At 35.2% G+C, this 22,898-nt stretch overlaps 1 protein-coding gene across 1 annotated transcript in view; it reads right to left on the reverse strand.

Moving 5' to 3' along the window:
* The window catches only part of SCAF4 (SR-related CTD associated factor 4), a 58,894-nt gene that overhangs the window by 27,543 nt on the left and 8,453 nt on the right, over positions 1-22,898 (reverse strand). Inside the window, 9 exon segments of the mRNA XM_036849726.1 lie at positions 268-283; positions 286-475; positions 4,859-5,035; positions 5,667-5,806; positions 6,133-6,230; positions 6,232-6,266; positions 7,422-7,583; positions 9,111-9,155; positions 10,060-10,143. Of these exon segments, the coding sequence (XP_036705621.1) occupies positions 268-283; positions 286-475; positions 4,859-5,035; positions 5,667-5,806; positions 6,133-6,230; positions 6,232-6,266; positions 7,422-7,583; positions 9,111-9,155; positions 10,060-10,143 (947 nt within the window).

A 22,898-nucleotide genomic window follows, 5' to 3' on the forward strand; every position in this document is an offset into this window, starting at 1 on the left:
CTGTTCAGGAGTTATTAATAATCAACATTTTACTGAATCATATATTTGCCTATATAACTTAAATACAGCATTTTTCCCAAAAGTCATTTTTTATTGTAAATCTGACAGGATCTCCTCTCCATGCAGAAGAAAACCCCCAATACCACAACTTAAAAAAAGAATTTTAAACGACTATATGAAAAATGATTTCGTTATTAAGTGTTGCATTATGCCTTATAATGACTATCAAATCTCTATCTGCTGAGGAATCCAACGAAAGCAACTCACAAGGGTGCCTGTGGGAGGAGAAAGCAGCGGTCGCAGCAACAGAAGGTACAGCAGCAGCAGGTGCAGAGGGCGCAACAGCAGCAGCAGGTGCTGTGGTGGCAGCAGTGGTGGTGGCGGCTGCGGCGGCGGCGGCAGCAGCAGCATCTTCTTTCTTTGCTTTCTTCCACAGCTTCCGCTCATCGTCATAATCAAATCTATCAAGTAGCTTCTGGAATAGGTATGTATGTCAAATTCCATTTTAAAATTCAGGACTGTGATTCACTGAACAAAAAACTTTATAAAAACAGATATTCAACCACCATCTATAATCCCACAATGCTGTCATGTACAATTTCACCTTCCTACATGCCTCTTAGGACCCTAGTTCATAGACAATTTTTACACAAATGCCATTTTGAAAGATACTTTAAAAATTCTGTTTTTCTTCCCCAATTCTAAGTACAGTGTTTTCTTTTGACTATTTTCTATATGATTTTATAACTAATTTAGTGATAGAAAGATTTTACTCAAACATTTATTTTCCTAGACTAAAAAACTTTTGGAACTTTGCACACGTGAAAATGGGTACAACAACAAACCGTTTTCAGTCGGCTTTGTAAAATGTACAAAAAGAAACACCATCTTATCCAATCATTATAAATGCCTATAGAAAAATGTCCATATGCTGCTTGATCGAGAATATGAAAAAGAAAAAAGAGAATGCACAGACAGGGCTGCAAAGTCTACCTGTGCACTTGCTTCTTTCTTAAAGCTTCACAGCTCACCTTAGATTACCAGAAAACTTTCATTAAAAAAAAACAAAACAAAAAAATCAAAAAAACCAATCAGTGCACTTCACAGGATCACATGTCTAGAAAGAAGAGCCATTTAAAATATGGTTACATTTATTAGAAAAGAAGGAATGAAAGTAACACACCACTACTGTGTTTTGGTAGATTATTACACAGTATGTCATCATCAAAAGAAGCATGCAAGGTAGATATAGTTCTTCTTCTTACAGACAAGGAGACTAAGGCTCAGGTAATTAAGAAACATAACCAAGACTGTAACAGTTAATACATGTACAATTAGGCTGTGGACAATGGTCTTTTCTACCTCAAGCCCTCAGTCTCTGGCATCCAACAAGGCAGTCATTTCTCTCAGGCTGTGCCCTTCCTGCTCATGGATTTCCAAACCTCAAATTCCTAAATTTGTGTTCTGTGATAGTTCTGCCTGGAAATTCTGGTTCTACTTTATTGGACAACAGATTTCTAAATTAGGAAAGGAAGTCCCCTTCTTGGACAACACTTCTGTTTCTTTATTCATAATTCTAGGCCACGTTACTAAAAGTTCTTATTATAACCGAGCGATCTAACATGGCCCAGGCACCTTGCTGCTTTACGCACATTAGCTTACTTAACTCTCATGGCAATAAAAAAACATAGGTACTACCATAGCTCTTTTACAGTGATACACAGTGAATACTGTAACTCAACATCAAGACAGAGTCAATGACAGGAGCCAAAATTAAAACTTGGGTCTAACCTGTCTACAAAAAAAACCACGAAGTCTATGATCTTTGCAGTTTATCGCATATAGACATGTTCCTTAAAGTTTTAACGATTTATACCTATTGCTTTGGGAGAAGATTTGAAGCAATTAAAAATTAAACTGAGATCTCTACTATCTAAAAAGACATTTCTGTTGCTTTTTAGGAAACTGAAGATCTATGAAGCAGCCAAAATAGAAAAACTGTTCCCAGTCAGCTGTTTGACTAGCTTAAAATAGACCTTTATAGTCAAAGGAAAAGCACAGAATTCCTTTTTCTAAACTTAATGTAACTAACAAACATTGGCCAACCCACTTAAGATAAAACACTACAGGAATTAGTTGCAATTCAAATTAACAACAAAATAAGCATGTCAGTAGCACTGCTATTACTCAACATTTCTTTTTTGGAAGTCCTAGCCACCAGAACAGTAAGAAAAGAAGAAGAAACAGGCCTAGATGTTGAATGGGAAAAGTCAAATTTAGTAGCCTAGAAAATCTAAGAGAACAACTAGAAAACTAAGCTTCTAATACCATGATAATTTACAACAGAAAATAAAATCAGTAGTGTTTTCCTGTATGGCATCATTAACTAAACAAAAGTGTTATGAAACACTAAACATGAAAAATGAGTAAACATCTAAGAATAAATGACACAAGAAATGTATAAGACATATTAAAAATCTAATACATTGAGATTCTGTATAAGAAATTATCAGTACTTCTTAAATTAACCTATAAATTCATAAAAATTTATGCTAAAGTTCATCTGGTAAAGTATCCTGTGATGATCAATTATATGTGTCAACTTGGCCAGGTTATGGTACCCAGTTGTTTGGTCAAAGATTAATATAGATGTTGTTGTGAAGGTATTTTAAAAATGTGATTAACAGGGAATTCCCTGGCGGTCCAATGGTTGGGACCCTGCACTTTCACTGCCATGGGCCCAGGTTCAATCCCTGGTCGGGGATCCCCGCAGGCCACATGTGCGTGGCCAAAAACAAACAAACAAAACAAAACAAAGAAAACACTGGGAAGTCCCTGGCAGTCCAGTGGTTAGGACTCTGTGTTCTCAGGGCCCGGGTTCAATCCCTGGTTGGGTACTAAGGTCCCATAAGCTGCATGGTGCAGCAAGGGAAAAAAAAGTGATTAACATTTAAATTAGTAGACTATAAATAAAGAAATACACTCCATAATGTGGGTGTGCCTCAACCAATCAAAGGCCTTACGAGCAAGGACTTAGGTTTAGGTTTCCCAAAGAAGGCATTCTCAAGACAGCAACATGAAAACCTTGCCTTGCAGAATTCAGACTCATGACTGCAGCATTAACTCTTACCTGAATTTCCAGCCTGCCACTCTGACCTACAAATTTCAAATTTGCCAGCCTCAACAACTGTGTGAGCCAATTCCTTAAAGAAAATCCCTCCCTTTCTCCCCTTTGTGTGTCTGTGTGTAATAACTGGTTCTGCTTCTCTGGAGAAGCCTAACACATATGCCCAAGAAGAGCCAAAGAATGCCTGAAAAAGAGTAACGGCAGAGAACACATCTAGAAATGAAACACAAGTTGCAAGTGTTTAAAACTGTTATGTTGCGAAATAAAACAAAGATATTAGTGGGACAGAACAGTGTCCAGTGACAGACACAGAAACAAATGGGAATTAAACGTATGACAAAAATTGTGAGAATTGGCTATTTCCAAAACATAAAGATTTTAACTATCTTGAACCATATTCTAAAATAGGTTCTCGATAGATTGAGACAAACATGAAAAGCAAAAATATAAAACTACTAGAAGAAAGAGAATTTTTAATACAAGTTCAGAGAGTTTTCCTAATCACAACACAACACAGAAGACTAAAAAACAAAACCACAATACATAACAATTTATGTTCACATATGGATGGGAACATACACAAATCTGTTCAAAGCAGAGTGGAACTGATTTCCCTTTTTACTTTAGAACTTTCTGTATTATTTGCATTTTTTCCCCTAAAAGCATGTATTTCTTTTGTACTCAAAAATTTTATCCAACCTTCTTTTAATAAGTAGTCATTCATAAATCACTTAGAATAACAAGCAGTAATTACCATATGGATTCTTAATTTGGACTACCAGCAATAAAGTTATTGTATCTTAGAATGTTAGAAAGAATCAAAAATTTTAGAGATGATTAAACTAAAAGATACTTCATTCTAGGATTTTCAAACTTTTGTGGTTTTTGCACTGCAACTTGTAAAATGAGATGAAATTGTATATAGTCATAAATCCAGTAAATAGACATGACAAACAGACAAGAGTGGAGTTGTCTGGGCTAACATTTCAACAGGAAGCTCTAAGCTGTGCATATTCAGCACACCTATATCCTTAGTGGCAGCTCCTTAAACATAACGAAGGCCCAACAGAGAAGTTGGGAAGACACTCAACCAAACCAAACCCTCATATTATACATACGGTTAACTAATGTTTTTAACAGCAGAAAACAGAAAGCAACTTAAATGTCTATCAATAGGGGAATGGTTAAATTGTGATGTGTCCATGTAATGGAATACTCCTAATAAGCACTCAGTAAATGTGCAGATTTACATCTATTTACCTTAACAACAACAAAGAGACAAGAGGATTAAGATCAAAACAAGCAAGTTAGAAACAGTGTGTATGTATATATATGTGTATATATATACTAAAAACACACACATATTTTTATATATGCACACACATATATAATGACCAAAAAAGAAAAGCATATATCCAGGAAACAATTCTGAAAAAGATATACAGCAAAATGTTACAGTAGTTACCTTCACGTATGGGGGTTAATGGTGAATGTTCCCCTGTTTACTTTCCTTTACACTGTTTACTTTTCCTTTATATTGAAAATTGTGCAATGAGTATATATTAGATTTTTAACCAGGAATAATAATCAATGTTTTGATGTCGAGGGGGAAAATCCCTCAAATCACAAAACAACAAAATGAACAAGCCAGAGAAGCTAGAGAAGGGGTAACTTCCACATTCCAAGTTGAGTGATGTAAACAACGGGGTGGGTTATGTGAGAGAAGCATACCTTGTCAAATGCAGTTTTTTGTTCAGGTTGGGGGAAAGCAGCTTTTTGTTCAGGTGGTTGTGTAGGAGCTGTCTTTAACTGAGCTGTGATAGCCTGAACCTGAGCCATCACAGCATTGTCAATGGCGGGAGACTGTGGTTTTGGAGGCTGTTGAAAAGTCTGAAGGATCTGCTGAAGCTTAAAGAATGGGAAGACTGATAAACCACATAATAAAGTATAATCACAGTATCAAAAGTTGATTTACTAAAAAAAAAACCTTAATGGTGACTCAAAATAGCATAGGCACAGAGTAAACTGGAAAAAGGAACCAACCTTTTAATAACGGTTAAGTTTATTGTGAATGAATGTATCAGGGATATAAGATGTATCACTTAAGTTTAAAAATGTATGCTGATACCCCAACAGTAGAAAATGATGGTCAGAGAAAAGAGAAAATACACTGAATTGTGAACAAGGTAAATATGTTTTCTAAAAAAGTGTAAAAAAAATCATCTCCACCAATCCAAATAATTTTAAAATCAACTGGAAATGCTAGAACTGTGAGCAACAATACCACCGCTCAGCAGTTCCGCAGTTCTCTCCAAAGGGGTACTGCTATTTCTCAGTGTGCTGTTCCCTTGTTTTTCACCTTTCCCACATTTCCCCTATTATCCCTATGTAGTATCCCTTCCCTTCCTAGTAAAGGCCTTTCTAGTTGAAAAGTAGAAATATTTCCTCCCCACGATGTGCTCATTAACTAGGAATGAAAAATAAGAACTGACAACAGTACCTAACTGCAAACAATTTAATCTTTGGATAGGCAGTTTACCTGTTGACCTTGAGTTGTCTGAAACAGTTGGGCCACAGCAGCAAAAGCATCAGAGCTGGGCAACTGTGGTACAGTTGGTATGGAGTTTGTAGTGGCTTGTGAGGGTTCAGAAGAAACTTTAACAGGAGGTGGAGGTGAACCTAATAAAGAAAAGATCATTACGCCCTCAGTAAACTTTAACTCATAAATATTCCTTTTAATCTCCATTAAGCTTCTTCACTAAAATAATGCTCCATTTAGTTTAACATACAGTAAAAAATACAGATTATGGTAATACAGCCTATACTGTAACAAGCACTGAATACTTTTATTAGAAATAAGAATTATGGGAAGAAAACTATACCTTCCAAGATGTAAACTCAAGTTTCTTTCTTATAGAAAACTTCCATCACTATAAATAGACTCCAAACACTTCATGCACAAAAAATTATACCATCTTCTAAGCTCACAGATACAGCTGCCATACCTTCATTATTAGTAACATTTTCTGTTACTGGGGCGGCATTACTGGTTCCTGCTGCCATGTCCAAAAGCGGTTGAATAATTTCAATTTGAATACTCCATTTTTTGCCAAAGGTTCAGCACACGAACTATTTTACTCTGTTATGTGTGAGAAACATGAATATACGATAATATTTGCATAATTTATTATACCTCTTACAAAAGAGGAGGGAAAAAAAAAACACCCCAGGCTAATATTTCCATGCTATATCTGTTCATAAACAGAAAAAAATCTATCATCAGAATTACAACCTGGTTAAATTACACTAACTGACCTTTCTTCAGTAGTGCAATCTAGAGTAAGAAACAGAGGGGGGAAAGAAAGAGAAAAGAAATATAACCTAGAGAATCAAAAGAAATGCATTATAATACTTAAAAATGTATCTGAAGTTTCCATTATATTTTACTTATGATTACAAAGAAACAAAAAAAACAACCAGTTATCTTAGAGAAGTGAAGAATTTTCCAGGATGACTATAACAGTTAAAATATTTAAGACAATTATTGGCCTGTAATTGTTAGGTAAATTGTTTTGTGGACTAGTAAATATGAAGGAGATCCAGAGAAAACGTGTTATTCATGGTTGTAACACTTATTTCCTACTCAAGGAATGATCTTCTTTTCTCTTGTATATTTTCCCCACAAGAGCATTCCTTCAAGAATATAAGTACAGAATCCATAACACTCAAATTTATATGCCGTTTACTGTAGTCTCCAGTCTTCATTATTCTGAGTTTACCAGTGCATTTCTCCCACCTATTGGAATGTAGTTTTCTGTCTATAATGTTTTTCTATCTTTTTATAGTACATAGTAAAACCAGCTATAAATGTGAGGAATTAAATACTGTAGTCTGATTGCTAATGAAACCATTTACGCTCTAGCAGCTCTACATGCTGGGGAAAGCCATCAATTATTGGCCCCTTCCTTCTGGAATACGCAACAATCTGAGATAAGCACTGCTCTCCTCTACTTGCAGAACTTCTTTACCATTCAACCACAAGAAATCTTTCCAACAATGTCTTCTTAAAGCAAGATTGTGTTCCTTTTATATTTCAACAATACAACATTCCTGAAGGACTTCCTAAGAAAATAGATATGACTACTACAGAAAAAACTGGGTTTTGTTTCAAGTTTATGATTATCTTTCTAGTAATACAGTAGGCTTTAAATATCTAATATACATTTAAATAGATTTAAGTAGAAACAAAAACAAAACAAGAATACAAACTTAATTTAAAAATTATAAACTATACCTTATCTTCAGATGGACAAAGATACAAATATTGGAATGTGGCAGTTATGTTTTTAGAGAATCTTGGCCCAAAAACATCTTTATCAGTTCCAAACTGATGACGAGACTGTCTCACAATTGAGTCGATTACATATAATCCCGGAACCTTGTATTCTGGTTTACACTACAAAGATTAAAGATGTAAATTCAATACAGGAAAAGCAAATCACAATTTGACACCCATTAATCTCACTTTTATGAAACTATGTATCCAAGAATTACTTCTACTTAGAAACTACTTGAATGTTTAGTTCTCACTGGCTAGCTTGTCAAATTTCCCACAGGTTTGTACAGAACTGCCATTCTCTTGATATTTCAGACCCCCAATATTTTACTTTTCTCTGATCCCTCTGTCTCCCCACGCACAACTTCCCAAAATCAACATTACTTTACCAATCCCTAAGCCACCTCCATACAAATCCACTTATTATGGATAAATCTCTGCTGTAATTCATCCTGCTCAAAAAAATAATTTTTACCTTTTAAAATTATCAAGGAGATCATTTTAACAACATATCAATTTCAATTCTATTAAAGTACAGTACCAGAGAAACAAAAACTAAAAGGAGAGGTCATTTTTCGCCTTTCAAATTGACAAGGTAAAATGAATAGACAGACACCTGCACACATTTCTGGTGGTACAACCTTTATGAAAGATGATTTAGCAATAAAAGTAAAGCCCTTATTTGATCCATCAAGTCTATTTCTAGAAATTTATCCTAAGGAAAACAATTAAGATGCCTCTGAATTTTTTCCACAAGGCTAGCCACTGAAGTGAAATGTCCAGTAATAGGGAATTGGCTCAGTAAATCGTGAAAAACAATCATATGTTAGAACACTTTGTAGATGTTTATAATAAATTCCGTGGGAAAAGCAGGTTATCCATCAGCCTATGTCTCCATTTTCCTTTTATAAATGTACATGTACATACTAAAACATGAGTAAATATTCATCATAACTGGGGTGCTGGCATATAGGTAATTTTAATTTTTTTTCCGTTTTATTTACTGGTACTTTGATTTGCTACTATAAAAACCTCTATTGACTATACTTTTTGGTCTGTTGGAGCTCTAACTCCTATCTCTCAGCCAGTATTAAATGGCCATGGACCAGAGACACTTCCACACACATTTATTAGTGTGTACTACATGGCACAGCTCCAGGTTGGGGGAGAAGACAAGGATGTCTAAGTAAGCCTCTGTTCTCAGTCTTTTACTGAGAAAGACATGTGCTAATCACACCATATAACTGTAGAACTGAAAAACTGTTTAATTATGATGGGAGCAGGGGCAAGTTGGAAAAACTTTACGAAGTGATTTCATTTGAAGTACTCCAAGATGAGTTAAATGTCAAGAGAGTAGACAGGGCAAAAGGGAGAGGAGGCACATCAGGCTAAAGGAAGAGTCCTGTTCAGTAGAGAAGAAACTGTTGTTGAATCCTACCTCATAGTAAGTGCTCCATCAATAGTACTGCTATAAATTTTTGTTTTGTTAGGAAAAAACCAAAAAAAACTCTAGTGATTAAAAAGAACTTCTAGTGACAACTTTTCTGTAGAGTGGCTTTAGAAGCAATTATCCAAATTACAATTTACAAAGTAAATTACAAATACTGATCACAACTAAAATGAGGTAATAAATAAATGGATAATTACCTTTTTGATGAACTTCTCTACTATTTGAACTACATGCTTATAAAGCTGAAAAGAATGAAAAGAAAATCATTATGCAGTTTACATACTTATACATTTCCTGTAATTAGAAAAATACTTAAAAATCTTGAAATTTGCACAATTTGAATTAATTCCCAAGATAATACTGAAAAAAACATTGGAAATAATCCATAGTCAACCCGTAGTCAACAACTGAAAAAATCTTAACAAATCATAAAGAAACTACAAACTAAAACAGAAAACTACAAAAATTCCCCCAAACACAAGGTCCTTTTCTTAGATTTTTAATAAGTAAATCTTCATAAAGTAGTTTATCAAGGAACTTTATGAGAGGGATAAGAACAGTGGAACTGGAACTAAATAATGCAGTTTTTAAAGAGACTCACTTATTTAAGGTGTGACTGGGTAAGACATTTAATTTCATGAAGTCCAAGGTTTTTAAATAAAAATGAAGTTAATACTCCACTGATTTATGATAAGAATTAAATGAAACAAAACAAAACAAAAAACAAAAAACCCTCTGCCATTCTACTCTCTACTTCAATGAGTTCAACTTTTTTTAGCACCACACACAAAAAAGGCAATTATGTGAGGTGATGGACGTGGTCAATTGGCTTAATGAGGTAATCATTTCACAATGTACACGTGTATCAAATCGTGTTCTGTTACATGATATTACTGAATTTGTCCATTATACCTCAGTAAAGCTAAAAAATATAAAGGGGAAATACTAACAACAAAACAGGTTTGAAATAATACGTTACAATGTAGATGCACCATACTGTATTATTATGTACTTTCAGCAAAACCTGGTTAGTGTTCTTCGATTCAGGCCTGAACTAATTCACAAGATGAATTCTCACATTTAACAATAACATTTTCAAAATTTCAAAAACATTTTCCAAATTAAATATATTTCTTTTACTCTTACCTTAATAGCTTTAATAGCAGCTTTCGTGATGAGAATCATCTTGGCTCGAGAGATGGGAGGTTTCATATCCATAAGTGAAAAGAGCTTAAAAAACAGAAAAAGGGGAAAAAAATGGTTTAATTACAAGTAAAATTAGAGGTTAATCCTTCAGTTCTACAAATATATTTGTAATATATTAACTAAAAGAATAATAAATTTTTGGAACTAAGTTTAATAATTCGTCTAGCAAAGAAAAACAAGAGCTTTCCTACATACTGGCATCACCACTTCGAAAATACAATGGGAAAAAATCATATTAAAAGTAGCAAAAAAGGGGGAAAAAGGTAAACTATTTATAAAATCTGTAACAGAAAAAATTACAAAACTTTACTGGAGAACTCAAAAATGACTTGAATGGAAACAAACACACCATGTTCCTGTACTGAAAACAGCAATACTGTGACTCAATATTTAATATTTCATTCCAAACTTCATTGAGATTTTGGAGAACTTCAAATAATTCTAACGTTCATTTGGAGAAACACATGTATTACATCAGGCAAGAAATTTAACATGCCATTATAAAGCTTGAATTCACAATTTCTTGATTTAGTCAGGAATAAAAATGACACCATATTTAACAAATCTCACTACAGTAAATCCAACAATCAGGTGCTCACAGGAGACTTAACCACACATACATACTCCTTCCCCCTAAAGTTTAAATCCAACCAAGATATAATGACAGCCCATAGAGGGTTACAAAGATAAAAGACATTAAGCTTATATCTAGTTTCTTAAATTCTTGTTTTTGTTTTGTTTTAATCATAGACACACACATACTCTTCTAAAAATACATCTTGAAATAAGTTTCAGGGCTTCCTGAGCATTATCAACCTTATATGAACCATGTTTCCATTTCTTTCTAATTAATGTTGGTATTTCAAATATGGAACCCCTAAGACATAGACCATCTTTACTAGACCACTACTAAGAGGCTACCCTAAAGAACAAAAGTCTCCTTTCCCAGAATAAATAGCCCTACCTGGCAACATACCTTAAATTCCCTGGCAACAGAATTTTCACAGCTTTTCAAAACTACAGACACAAGGGACTACAGACAACGGTAACAGTAATTTTTAGAAAAAGTATGCAATGAAAGATATAATCAATATAAGAACCAGATACATACTCTGCCTAAGCAGAGAAAGGTAGAATTTTTCCATAAATAATACTAAGACACAGAAAATGGGAAAAACACAAAGATATTAACAGAGAAATTCATTTTTTAAAAAGGGATTAAGTAATAAATAAGGTCATTCTTTATCATTTTATTTACCAACATAATTAAAATTCTCCTTGAGAATAAAGGCTCACTAATTGAAAAACAATTAGAAAGGAGATGGTAATCTTTGAAACTATAAAAACCAATGAGAAAATACAAAATGATTTAAAATATTTCAACTTCAACACAAACTGAAAAATATCAACACTGCATGAAATATACAGCACACATTTTATAAAAGGGCATGTTCTGCCCATTTCTAACTTATAAAAGTTATTAAGACAGTTGTTTATTACCGTGGTTCTATTTCCTTCTCTGGACCTTAAAGCAGAGAAAGGGGATACAAAAAAGTTTACACATGGATCTTAAGAATAAGCAACAGTGGGACTTCCCTGGTGGCACAGTGGTTAAGAATCCGCCTGACAGTGCAGGGGACATGGGTTCAATCCCTGGTCTGGGAAGATCCCACATGCCGCAGAGCAGCTAATAAGCCCGTGCACCACAACTACTGAGCCTGCGAGCCACAACTACTGAGCCCACGTGCCACAACTACTGAAGCCCACGCGCCTAGAGCCTGTGCTCCACAACAAGAGAAACCACCGCAGTGAGAAGCCCGAGCACCACAACGAAGAGTAGCCCCCGCTCGCCGCAACAAGAAAAAGCCCACGTGCAGCAACAAAGACCCAACACAGCCAAAAAAAAAAAAAAGAATAAGCAACAGTGAGAACTACTTCTCTGGCCATTAAAAGCTTAGAGAATCATATTTCAATGAAGCCTAAGCCAGAGCTAATATTCATTTAATGTCCCAAATAGCACTTCTTGATTATTTCCGCAGTAGGGAACTCCCCATATTAAACAAAACAAAACAGACAACTGAGCACAGAAGACAGACCACTGTTATCTTCTGATGAAACGCTCCACAGTCTATACTTAAATCATAATTTACTTAAAAAAATTAAAATACAGGCTACAGGCAATAGAACAGCAAGAGAGCATTCAAGTGCTACCATCTAAGAGACAGAGGAAGGGTGTTTATTCCACTAAAGAAGGCACAACTCAGGAAAAGAGGAGGGAACCAACACTGAGTGCTTATGTATAAGGAAGAATTACCTTTGGTGGTACGTTATCTTATTTAATCATATTAACAATTAACATAGACTGTTACACCTATTTTGAGATGATGCCCAGGGAATGGGTCTGGCCTAGAATTTGTTGATTTTAAAGCTTACAATCCTTAATAGCATAGTCATCTCCTTATACAATGCTGCTTATTGACTAAATACATGCAGAGACCATTAACTATGATGGGGAATACAGACAAAATATCAAGAAGGCATCTGTGCCTGTCTATACGTATATTGTATTGATTCAGGGATAATGATGAGACATACTGAATTTAATTTGGCATGCCTACTGAATATTCAGGTAGAGATTTCAGCAGACTGGAAAATGCATCTTGAACAAAGAAGAGGTCCTGCTAGAAATTGAAAGGTCACAGAATCAAAGCCATGAGGATGAGTAAGACGAGAACAAAGATGATATAATTAACTAGGGTATACCAAGTATTTCAATGTGGTACAGAGAAGGGGGTTGCACAAAGGAACACCAGGAAAATAACAGAAATTAAAGGTTATTTGGCAAGGTCAAATGCTATAAATTAGTTTTTGTGTATGGAACGACTAGTATATCATCTGCAACAGGGCAAGTGCTTCAATAAACATCACTAGGTGCCAGTGTTCTCCCTGTTATTACAGATCTGCATCAGAATTAATGTAATCTGTCAAAGAAAAACAAATGTGTCAAAGCAGCCAGAGAAAACCATGCAATTCTCTTATATAAAATAATAGCAGCAGTAGGACCCAAAGGTACAAACCTCCTTAGAAAGCCTTAGTAAGAAAAAAATACTTGTCAGCAACAGATATGAGTTTGTCTTTTTGCTATCACAGCTAAATAACTATTAGAAAATACTAAATATGAACACTGTTCTGTTGGGTGCCTGATTTACAAAGTATTCTAAAAATTATTGAAGAATCACGCACAAATGATCCCTTATATTCAATAAAGAACAGTTTCAAAAGAAGATAAGGAAGGAGCATATTTGGCCCATGACACCTGTAGAATTCATAGTGTTTGGGGGTTAGTCAAAGTAACATGATACTCTGCTATTTATTAACAGTGTAAACTTTGACAAGTTTTAGTTAACCTTTTCTAATTTCAAGGATTTCTGAAATCTGAAAAAAAGGATTAGTAGTACTCATTTCACCTCATAAGACTGTTAGGATTAAATGAGATAATGTATATAAATCTCTTAGCCTAGTACCTGACATATAAATGGCTCAGTAAATAGAGGTATATAACGCCCTGGGAATCTTGACACACACCTCGAGTTTAATTTTTTGTTATGGTTTACCATAATACCTTTTTTGTATTACATCTACTATTCAAGTGCTAACTGAATTTAGAGAAATTTTCTCTATACTGAAAATACAGTAGTATCAAAGAGTTCTAAAGCTGTATAGCACCTTAGTACGTAATCCAGTACTCATACCAAATTCAGAACTGCTTTCACAATACACCTGGCAGGTCCCATATTAGTCCACAGGCTTAATAACTCATAACTAACCTGCCCCAATGGTTACAGCAGTCTTCTTTGTACTGACCCCAAATCTCCCTTCTGATAACCTTCCCTCCCTCTCCTGTTCTAGTTTTGCCTCTGGAGCACAGAACAACAGTGATCTTTCTCATGTGATAAAATAAATATAACCAAGCATGTTTCCGTTTCTCTTATCTTCTTCAACTATTAGCCAAATGATGTGATTTCTAGATCCGACTATCCTGGCTAATTCCTTTTAAGTATGATAAACCAAAATACACAGGGCCCAGATATATTCCTGTAGAATCTAGTGGATTGTCTTTTGTATTAGTTTCCTATTCCTGCAGTAACACATTAGCTTAAAACAACACTTCCAGAAGTCACAATCTCCAGACTTCCCTGGTGGCGTGGTGTTTAAGCATCTGGTCTGCCAATGCAGGGGACATGGGTTCGAGCCTTGGTCCGGGAAGATCCCACATGCCGTGGAGCAACTAAGCCTGTGTGCCAAAACTACTGAAGCCTGCACGCCTAGAGCCCGTGCTCCGCCACAAGAGAAACCACCGCAATGAGAAGCCCGTGCACCGCAAGGAAGAGTAGCCCCCGCTCGCCGCAACTAGAGAAAGCCTGCGCGGAGCAACAAAGACCCAACACAGCCAAAAATAAATAAATAAATAAATAAATTTAAAAATAAATAAAACTGTACCTTGTTTAAAAAAAAGAATCTCACTAGTCTGAAACCAAGGTGTTGGCAGGGCTGCCTTCGTTCTGGGCGCTCTAGGTCAAAATCTATTTCTTGCCTTTTCTAGCCAAAGGGTGCCTAAATTCCTTTGGCTCATAGCTGCTTCTTCCATCTTCAAAGCTGGCAGCATAGCATCTTCTCTCTTCCCTAACCTCTGCTTCCACTGTCAGAGCACTTTCTCTGCCTGACTTTCCTGCCTCTCTCAAGGAAGGACCCTTGGGGTTACACTGGGTTCATCCAGATAATGCAGGATAATTATCTCAACTCAAACCCTTAATCACATCTGCAAAGTCTCTTCTGCCACGTAAGGAAACATATTCACAGGTTCTAGGATTCAGAACATGGACATCCTGGGGTAGGGAAGATCATTTATTATTTTTTAAAAATAGTGCTTAATTCATTATTAACTCACATTTATAATCAACTGAAACCCTCAGACTGTTTTCACTGGAATCGTTATCAAAACTAGATCTTCATGTTGACTTTATGTTGGTTTCTGACAGTCCTTTCAATCTACTTAGGTAGTCTGGAAATGATTTTCTGTTTTCATTGTAGCAGCTATTCCAATCAGTTTGTAAATTTCATGAACCTACTTTATATGGCATTCCTCCAACACCATGGTTTTTTAAAAACTAAAAAGAACAGGACCTACTTGTAGGATGACCTTATCTGATATTCCTTGGGCCCTGCCAGTCAGCTAAAATTCACTTAACAATACTCTCATCCTATCTATGTATTTTTAAAATTTATTCATGATGAAATCATGACAAATATCTTTCTGAAATATTTGGTTTAGAGTCATCACTAGACAAACAAACTTTACAAAAGAAAAATGTTTAATTTGGCCTGTGAGAATCTGTTCTGGCTCCTAGTGACTAGATATCTCTAGATAGAATCTCTTTCAATGGGATACTTACTCCTACCATCCTCCCCCTTAAACTTTTAAGTATTTGCTTTCCTTAACTTTCTTTTATAATGAATTATACTGATTATATCTAGTATTCCTTCCTTTGCTATTATGACCTCCAAGATGACAAATTCTGGCTTAAGCTCCTGTTATTAATTAATTACAAAGTTCAATTTAAGGAAAAAATCTGAATGCTTCCAAAAAGAAATACATACACGCACAGTAACAGGCTGGTACTCAAATCTCCCTTCTGACAGATGAAGATATCAAAGTGTTCAAGTCTACAGTCTTCTCTCATCTTTCGTTCATTTGACTCATCAAATCTGATACACTGGCTTCAACCAAATCAAGAGTTAAAGCCAACATAACTTAAATGTTTGCTTGTAAATATATTTTATAAAGTACACATTAAATTTAACAGAAGAAAACTTAGTGGAAAAATCTTTTTAAAATCATCATCTCCGCAGAGATGCTTTTTTGTCCATCTAATTATAGCCTGAAGATAGCTCCGTAAAATACTTACTGCTAGAACAATTAGGTAAGGATAGTTTACAGTCCCTTCTTACCTGGCATTTCATTTTATGCCTTTACCAAAGCTAATACTTTCTTAATACTGGGCATTTAATGTGATGGGGGGGAACAGGTGTGTGTGTGTGTGTGTGTGTGTGTGTGTGTGTGTGTGTGTGTGTGTGTGTGTGTGTGTGTGTGTGTGTGTGTGTGTGTGTGTGTGTGTGTGTGTGTGTGTGTGTGTGTGTGAAAGAGAGAGAGAGAGAGAGAGAGGGAGGGAGGGAGGGAGAGGGAGGGAGGGAGAGGGAGAGGGAGAGAGAGAGATGGGGCACGCAGGGAAAGGGGAGCTGCAAGCCAAGCACATGCTAGACAAGTATCATCATGCCACTCTACCTGAAAGCAGAATATTGCATATGAGTTAATCAATAGCACATACAAACAGTAAGAGATAAAATAAAACTGAAAACTGCCACAGAGGAGAGTAGCTCAATAACAAAGAGAACCCCAAACTAATTAATAAATATAGAAAAAAAATGTTCAGTCTTATCAATAGTCAAAAAGGTATAAATTAAGACAATGAGATACAGTTCTTCAATTATCTAACTGGCATGAGTGTAGATTAGCATGAAGCAAAGAACTAAAAAAGTCCATATCTTTTAAACCAACAATTCCACTTTTAGAAATCTACAATAATCAGATGTTCCCAAATTTCCCAAGATGACTTTTAAAATTAGAAAATAATTCATGTTATAAAAAGATCTGGTAACATATATAAAGTTTCCAAACACAAGTGGAAGGGAAAAAAATACTGAATACTCTAAAATGTTAATGGTATTTGGTAGAATACTTTCTTATTTTCTAGCTTAAATTTACCTAATTCACATTAATTTTATTTTTTTGTTTTTATAAACTTTCTTTTTAAAGTTTTTTTTATTTTGTTGTGATTTCTCATTCTTTTTTAAAAAATATTTATTTAATTTATTTATTTTCTTTATTTTTTTTGGCTGCTTCGGGTCTTAGTTGCAGCACTTGGGATCTTCGTTGTGGTGCGCAGGCTGAGTTGGCCCCACAGCATGTGGGATACTAGTTCCCCGACCCGGGGGGTCGAACTCGCGTCCCCTGCATTGGAAGGCGGATTCTTTACCACTGGACCACCAGGGAAGTCCCAAAATTTGCATTAATTTTAAAATGAAAAAATTAAAATTCATGGATTAACAATGAAAAACTTTGTGTCTGAGACACAAAAATGCATTTCTCCAACTTGACTGTAAATAAATATACAGAGAATCTATCATTATCAGGTACAACTTGTCCGTGGAGTAAATCGTTGTCTTTGAAGTTAACAGTTATGTTTAAATCAATGCCTTGTAAACCTTTAATACAACTTTTCAAAATTGCTAAACAAAATTTTAAAAATAAAAATAAAATTTGCCATTTAAATCTTTATAACTGAAGCCTTTGTGCATATAAAACCCAAATCTGAAAAATTTCTTAAATATATTTTTGACATCTGTGCATTAAAGAAAGCATCCCTTTTAATTACTGATATATGATTTACTCCCATGTAAACTGTATTTACTTTCCAGAGAGTCAAATCCTTTGAAACGCAAATAATTAACCAATTTTCCACTTGCTTAGAGCAATGTCTGGAGACAAGACAGGTCTGGCATTAATACAAAATATACCTAACAACAGAGCAAATTTACATGGCTCTTTAAAACAGAGATGAGAAAAAGAAACTGTACTGTTCTCCTGCTCCTACAGAGCGGGGTCTTTAGACTTAAACACTACAAAATAGTTCTATTTATTTCTCCATAAAATTCACTTTTCAGACTTCTAAAGCTTCCAAACCAGATATTTTCACAAACAACAAAGCTGCAAATAATATTCTCAAGTTTAAAGAGTTTAAAAATTTTTTCATACTTCGGTCTACATTTCTTTACCTTACTACACTTTCCCACAAACACATAAACTTTTCTCCTGGTTCCAGAATTTAGAGAAATGCTTTACAAAATACACAAAGTTCAAATACATACTGTTAATATTAAATATGAAACCACTTTCAAGTTAACTACTTACATTTCTACGTGCTTTACAAAAATAGAATATAGTAATATAGCAAACAGGAGTTTAAACTTCATCACTTTTTAATTATATCACCAGCCCCTAATTCTATTACCATTTGCTGCTGGCAGGACTAATTTTCTAAGTAGTTAATTTCTGAAAACTCACTTGCTACCTTGCTTCAAAGTATGCCCTAATTTATTCTTCATCTAAGACTAACTCCCTTACAATTTCCAAGGGTCTACCCTTCACTCAAACTTTTTACTTTAGAACCAAGGCTGCCTCCCCCGAATCAGGGCTTTTAACTCCTTCAGCTCCACTTACTACAACACGTCATTTTTTATTCCTTACCTCCATTTTGATTCACTGAACTGCAATCAATCCTCAACTCCTTCCTTTTCACTTGTTCGAGAAATAGGTCAGGATGTGATTTTAGGAAATGCCAAATATTTTATCCATGCCATTACTCTACTTTACTAGCACAGATGCCAGGTTTCAAAATCACTTTTACTATGCCTCACTAAACTTTGTGTCCAACCAAAGTTGGCCATAAAACATTTTTTTTAATAGTAATCTTTTATTTATTTATGTTTTTATTTTTGGCCGTGTTGGGTGTCTGTTCTGTGCGAGGGCCTTCTCCAGTTGTGGCAAGTGGGGGCCACTCTCATCGCGGTGCGCGGGCCTCTCACTATCGCGGCCTCTCTTGTTGCGGAGCACAGGCTCCAGACGCGCAGGCTCAGTAGTTGTGGCTCACGGCCTAGTTGCTCCGCGGCATGTGGGATCTTCCCAGACCAGGGGTTCGAACCCGTGTCCCCTGCATTAGCAGGCAGATTCTCAACCACTGCGCCATCAGGGAAGCCCCCATAAAACATTTTTATGAATTACATAGTTCCTTCCAGACGTCAATCAAAGAAATAAAAATTTGTTCCAGGATATAAAATCATCTGATTAGAAGAAAAAAAATTATCTCATATATTATATATTTTATCTATACCTATTTTTCTCCCCACAAAGTTGCAATGACTAGATCTATACAAAAGCATGGGATTAAAACTGAAAATGTTAACATTTATAAAATCCCTAATTTAAAATTTTAATTGTGAGTATAAATTAGTAAATGAAACATAAACACCTAAAAGCATATCTTAAGTTTTAAACATTGATTGTATCTATTGCATTACTGTGGATGACTTAAAAACTCCCAAACTTCATCATTCTTAAACTTTGGCGATCCTTCCACAATATACATTACAGTGCCTTGCTACCTTGCTTCAAATACACAAAAGTTGTTTAGGGAGCCCTCTCCCTTCATAAACAATACAGTAGACAAAGATCAGCTGCTCAAAAAACTTCAGAGTAGCCATGTGGGGCTGTGGACTGGGCTCAGGCAGCCTCTTACAGCACTCTATCAAATCACACCACCCCTCCAGTTTCCTTACCTCTAAAATGGAAGGAAGGTAAAGGCATATATAAAACACCTAACCGGTATGCTGGCATCTGGTTGGTATTTAATGAGCAAATGCAGGATTCATTTCCTGTCCTTCCCTTGAACTGGCTCCACTGGATTACTTCTTAAAATAGCATGTAAAAACTAAAGATATCCTTTGAACAAACTTAGGATTCAGGATCAACAAAATAACTTCCAGAGCCACTCAGTAGCTAAGAGATATTGTTTTCAACCTGATAGAAAATCAGATCAAGCAACAAAACAATGAAAATGGTGTTAAGACCTGACTTTTTGGTGTTTTTCTTTAAACAGCTTTGAGATATAATTAATATACCATAAAACTTACCCCTTTAAAGTGTACAGTTCAGTAGTTTTTGCTATATTCAGAGCTATACAACCATCAATGCTATTTAATTTCAGAATATTTCATTACACCCCAAAGAAATTCCATACCCATTAGCAGTCACTCCCCATTCCTCCCCCATACCAACACCAATAATCTACTTTCTATCTCTATGGATTTGCCCATTTTGGATTATTTCATATATTTAAAAAACCCCTAACTTTATAAAATATGCTCTTATATTTACTCAGAAATGGTTAAGGCCTTTATAAAGATTTGAACGTATCTCTGAATCCCAAATGTGGCTGTCCTTTCTAAAGTGATATATCATCCAGCAACTCTTAATTACAGTAAACTAGAAAATATATGACCATTAAAGTTTAAAAGAGTATTTTGTTTCCTAAAAGCAATATTACCATAAATTTCCTTATTATAGGTTTCCTTTAAGCAGGGTATTATAATTCTACATCAGCTAAAACTAAGCTCTGACAAAAGGAGGAATAAAGTGGCATACTCATGGTAAAGTGCATAAAGATATTTAGGGGATATTGCAGAAAAAAGATTTACAGACTATAGGGTAGTCAACTATTGCTCTCCAGAGTAATAACACACCTAGAGAGGGGCAGTGGGAAAAGTCCACCCAGGGGAAGGCAAAAAGTGGGTGAATTGTCTATATCTAAATAAAATAATAAAACCTGTCTGAGAATTGTTTTATTTATCACCAAATACTAGCAATTCTAAATATATCAGGGATAAAATATTCCTTCCCCTAAAACATTTTGTTGACTGAGATTCTTGTTTTTAAAACTATTGCTGTGGTAACTGATTAAGTTTTTAAAACATAAGCATCAAATCTGTACATTTTTATTATGTATCCTTTAATAAGCAATCTATTCTACGTGGAATTTCATTAGGAAACCTTCCAGTTATATGATCAGTGCATAGAACATGCAGATTCGCTACACCTGTTCATTTGGAGAATGACTACAAAGAGGTTCAGGACAGCCTGCACTCTCCTCAGGGTCAGTTTACATCTCCAATTCTGTAGTTCCTATGTATATGTATTCGTTATGTTTAAATGGTACGTTTAAAGTATGATAGCTGTTTGCAATTCTTCTTTCCTGATATATCTTTTTTTCTGGTGTAAATACTTAAAAACAGCCAGAATTAGTCTTGAACAAAGAAACACAAAGCTTGATGATCCATTGAACAAAAAATTACGGAGAATGCCATTACACATAATTTCAAAGATGTTCACCAATCTTAATAGAGACTTACATTGAAACTCTGGGTGAAAATATTTTAGTGAAATTTTTTTGACTGAGAGGACATTTGTAAGTCACTAGAATCGATGCCAAAAAAAGACATGGACAGTATTGTGATTTCTAGAATTTATTGTGAAGTGAGCTTTTTCTAAATTTCTGCTAAAGGAAACCTTATGTTTAAGACGTCCCAACTACTGTATCTGTGCTGCTTCACATACAACCTTTAGTAATTAGAATTAATGAGAAGTGTTTTTTCAGTCACTTACAGGTGAAGATAAAATTGCTAAATCTGACTATAACTGTCTACTGAACTCAAATATTGTGAAAATCAACTGACAATCATTGACAAATATGCAGAAGTTAAGGCTTAAAAAGAAACTGGAATATTATTATTCATTACTGTGACAGAGCAGGATGTAGATAAAATTTTCTACTTTTATCAAAAAAAGTATTAATGAAATTTTAAAAATATTAATCAATTACTTCTCTCTGTTGTAATATTTATTTGTAACCGGCATGAAGTTCAAATTTCTTTCCTGGCCAATTTCATGATTATTTCTGAGAATAGTTTTGTTGTAGAAGAGGAATGTGTTAAAAGAAAAAAAAAGAAGAAAGAAAAAGAAAGTTCTGCTCTGGATGTCAAATATGCTAGGTACACTACCGCTCTACGATCTCTTCCAAGTGACCCACATGGATTTACACCAAAAATCACAAATTATCCAAACACCAATTATAACTTTCAAGGGGTACTTGGATGGCCCTCCACTTTTCACTGAGCCCTGCTATCTCCCAACCGCCCCCCAATCCAAAACTTGGCTTCTAATTCTTTTTTTTTTTTTAAACATCTTTATTGGAGTATAATTGCTTTACAATGGTGTGTTAGTTTCTGCTTTATAACAAAGTGAATCAGCTATACATATACATATATCCCCATATCTCCACCTTCTTGCGTCTCCCTCCCACCCTCCCTATCCCACCCCTCTAGGTGGTCACAAAGCACTGAGCTGATCTCCCTGTGCTATGCGGCTGCTTCCCACTAGCTATCTATTTTACATTGGTAGTGTGTATATGTCCTTGCCACTCTCTCACTTCGTCCCAGCTTACCCTTCCCCCTCCCCGTGTCCTCAAGCCCATTCTCTACATCTGTATCTTTATTCCTGTCCTGCCCCTAGGTTCTTCATATCCTTTTTTTTTTTTAGACTCCATATATATGCGTTAGCATGCGGTATTTATTTTTCTCTTTCTGACTTACTTCACTCTATATGACAGACTCTAGGTCCATCCACCTCACTACAAATAACTCAGTTTCATTTCTTTTTATGACTGAGTAATATTCCATTGTATATATGTGCCACATCTTCTTTATCCATTCATCTGTCGATGGACACTTAGGTTGCTTCCATGTCCTGGATATTGTAAACAGAGCTGCAATGAACATTGTGGTACATGACTCTTTTTGAATTATGGTTTTCTCAGGGTATATGCCCAGTAGTGGGGTTGCTGGGTCGTATAGTTCTATTTTTAGTTTTTTAAGGAACCTCCATACTGTTCTCCATAGTGGCTTGGCTTCTAATTCTTAACTCCAGAGTTTCACTGGATTTCTTGTTGAATTCACTACTAACCTGTACAATGCTTCGTCAGTATTATCAAAGTTTCTATGTATTTATCCATGAATTCACAAGCACCAATAAAGAGCTCTAACTATAACAC

The sequence above is a fragment of the Balaenoptera musculus genome, chromosome 4 (assembly GCF_009873245.2).
Source record: "Balaenoptera musculus isolate JJ_BM4_2016_0621 chromosome 4, mBalMus1.pri.v3, whole genome shotgun sequence".
Lineage (NCBI taxonomy): Eukaryota > Metazoa > Chordata > Mammalia > Artiodactyla > Balaenopteridae > Balaenoptera > Balaenoptera musculus.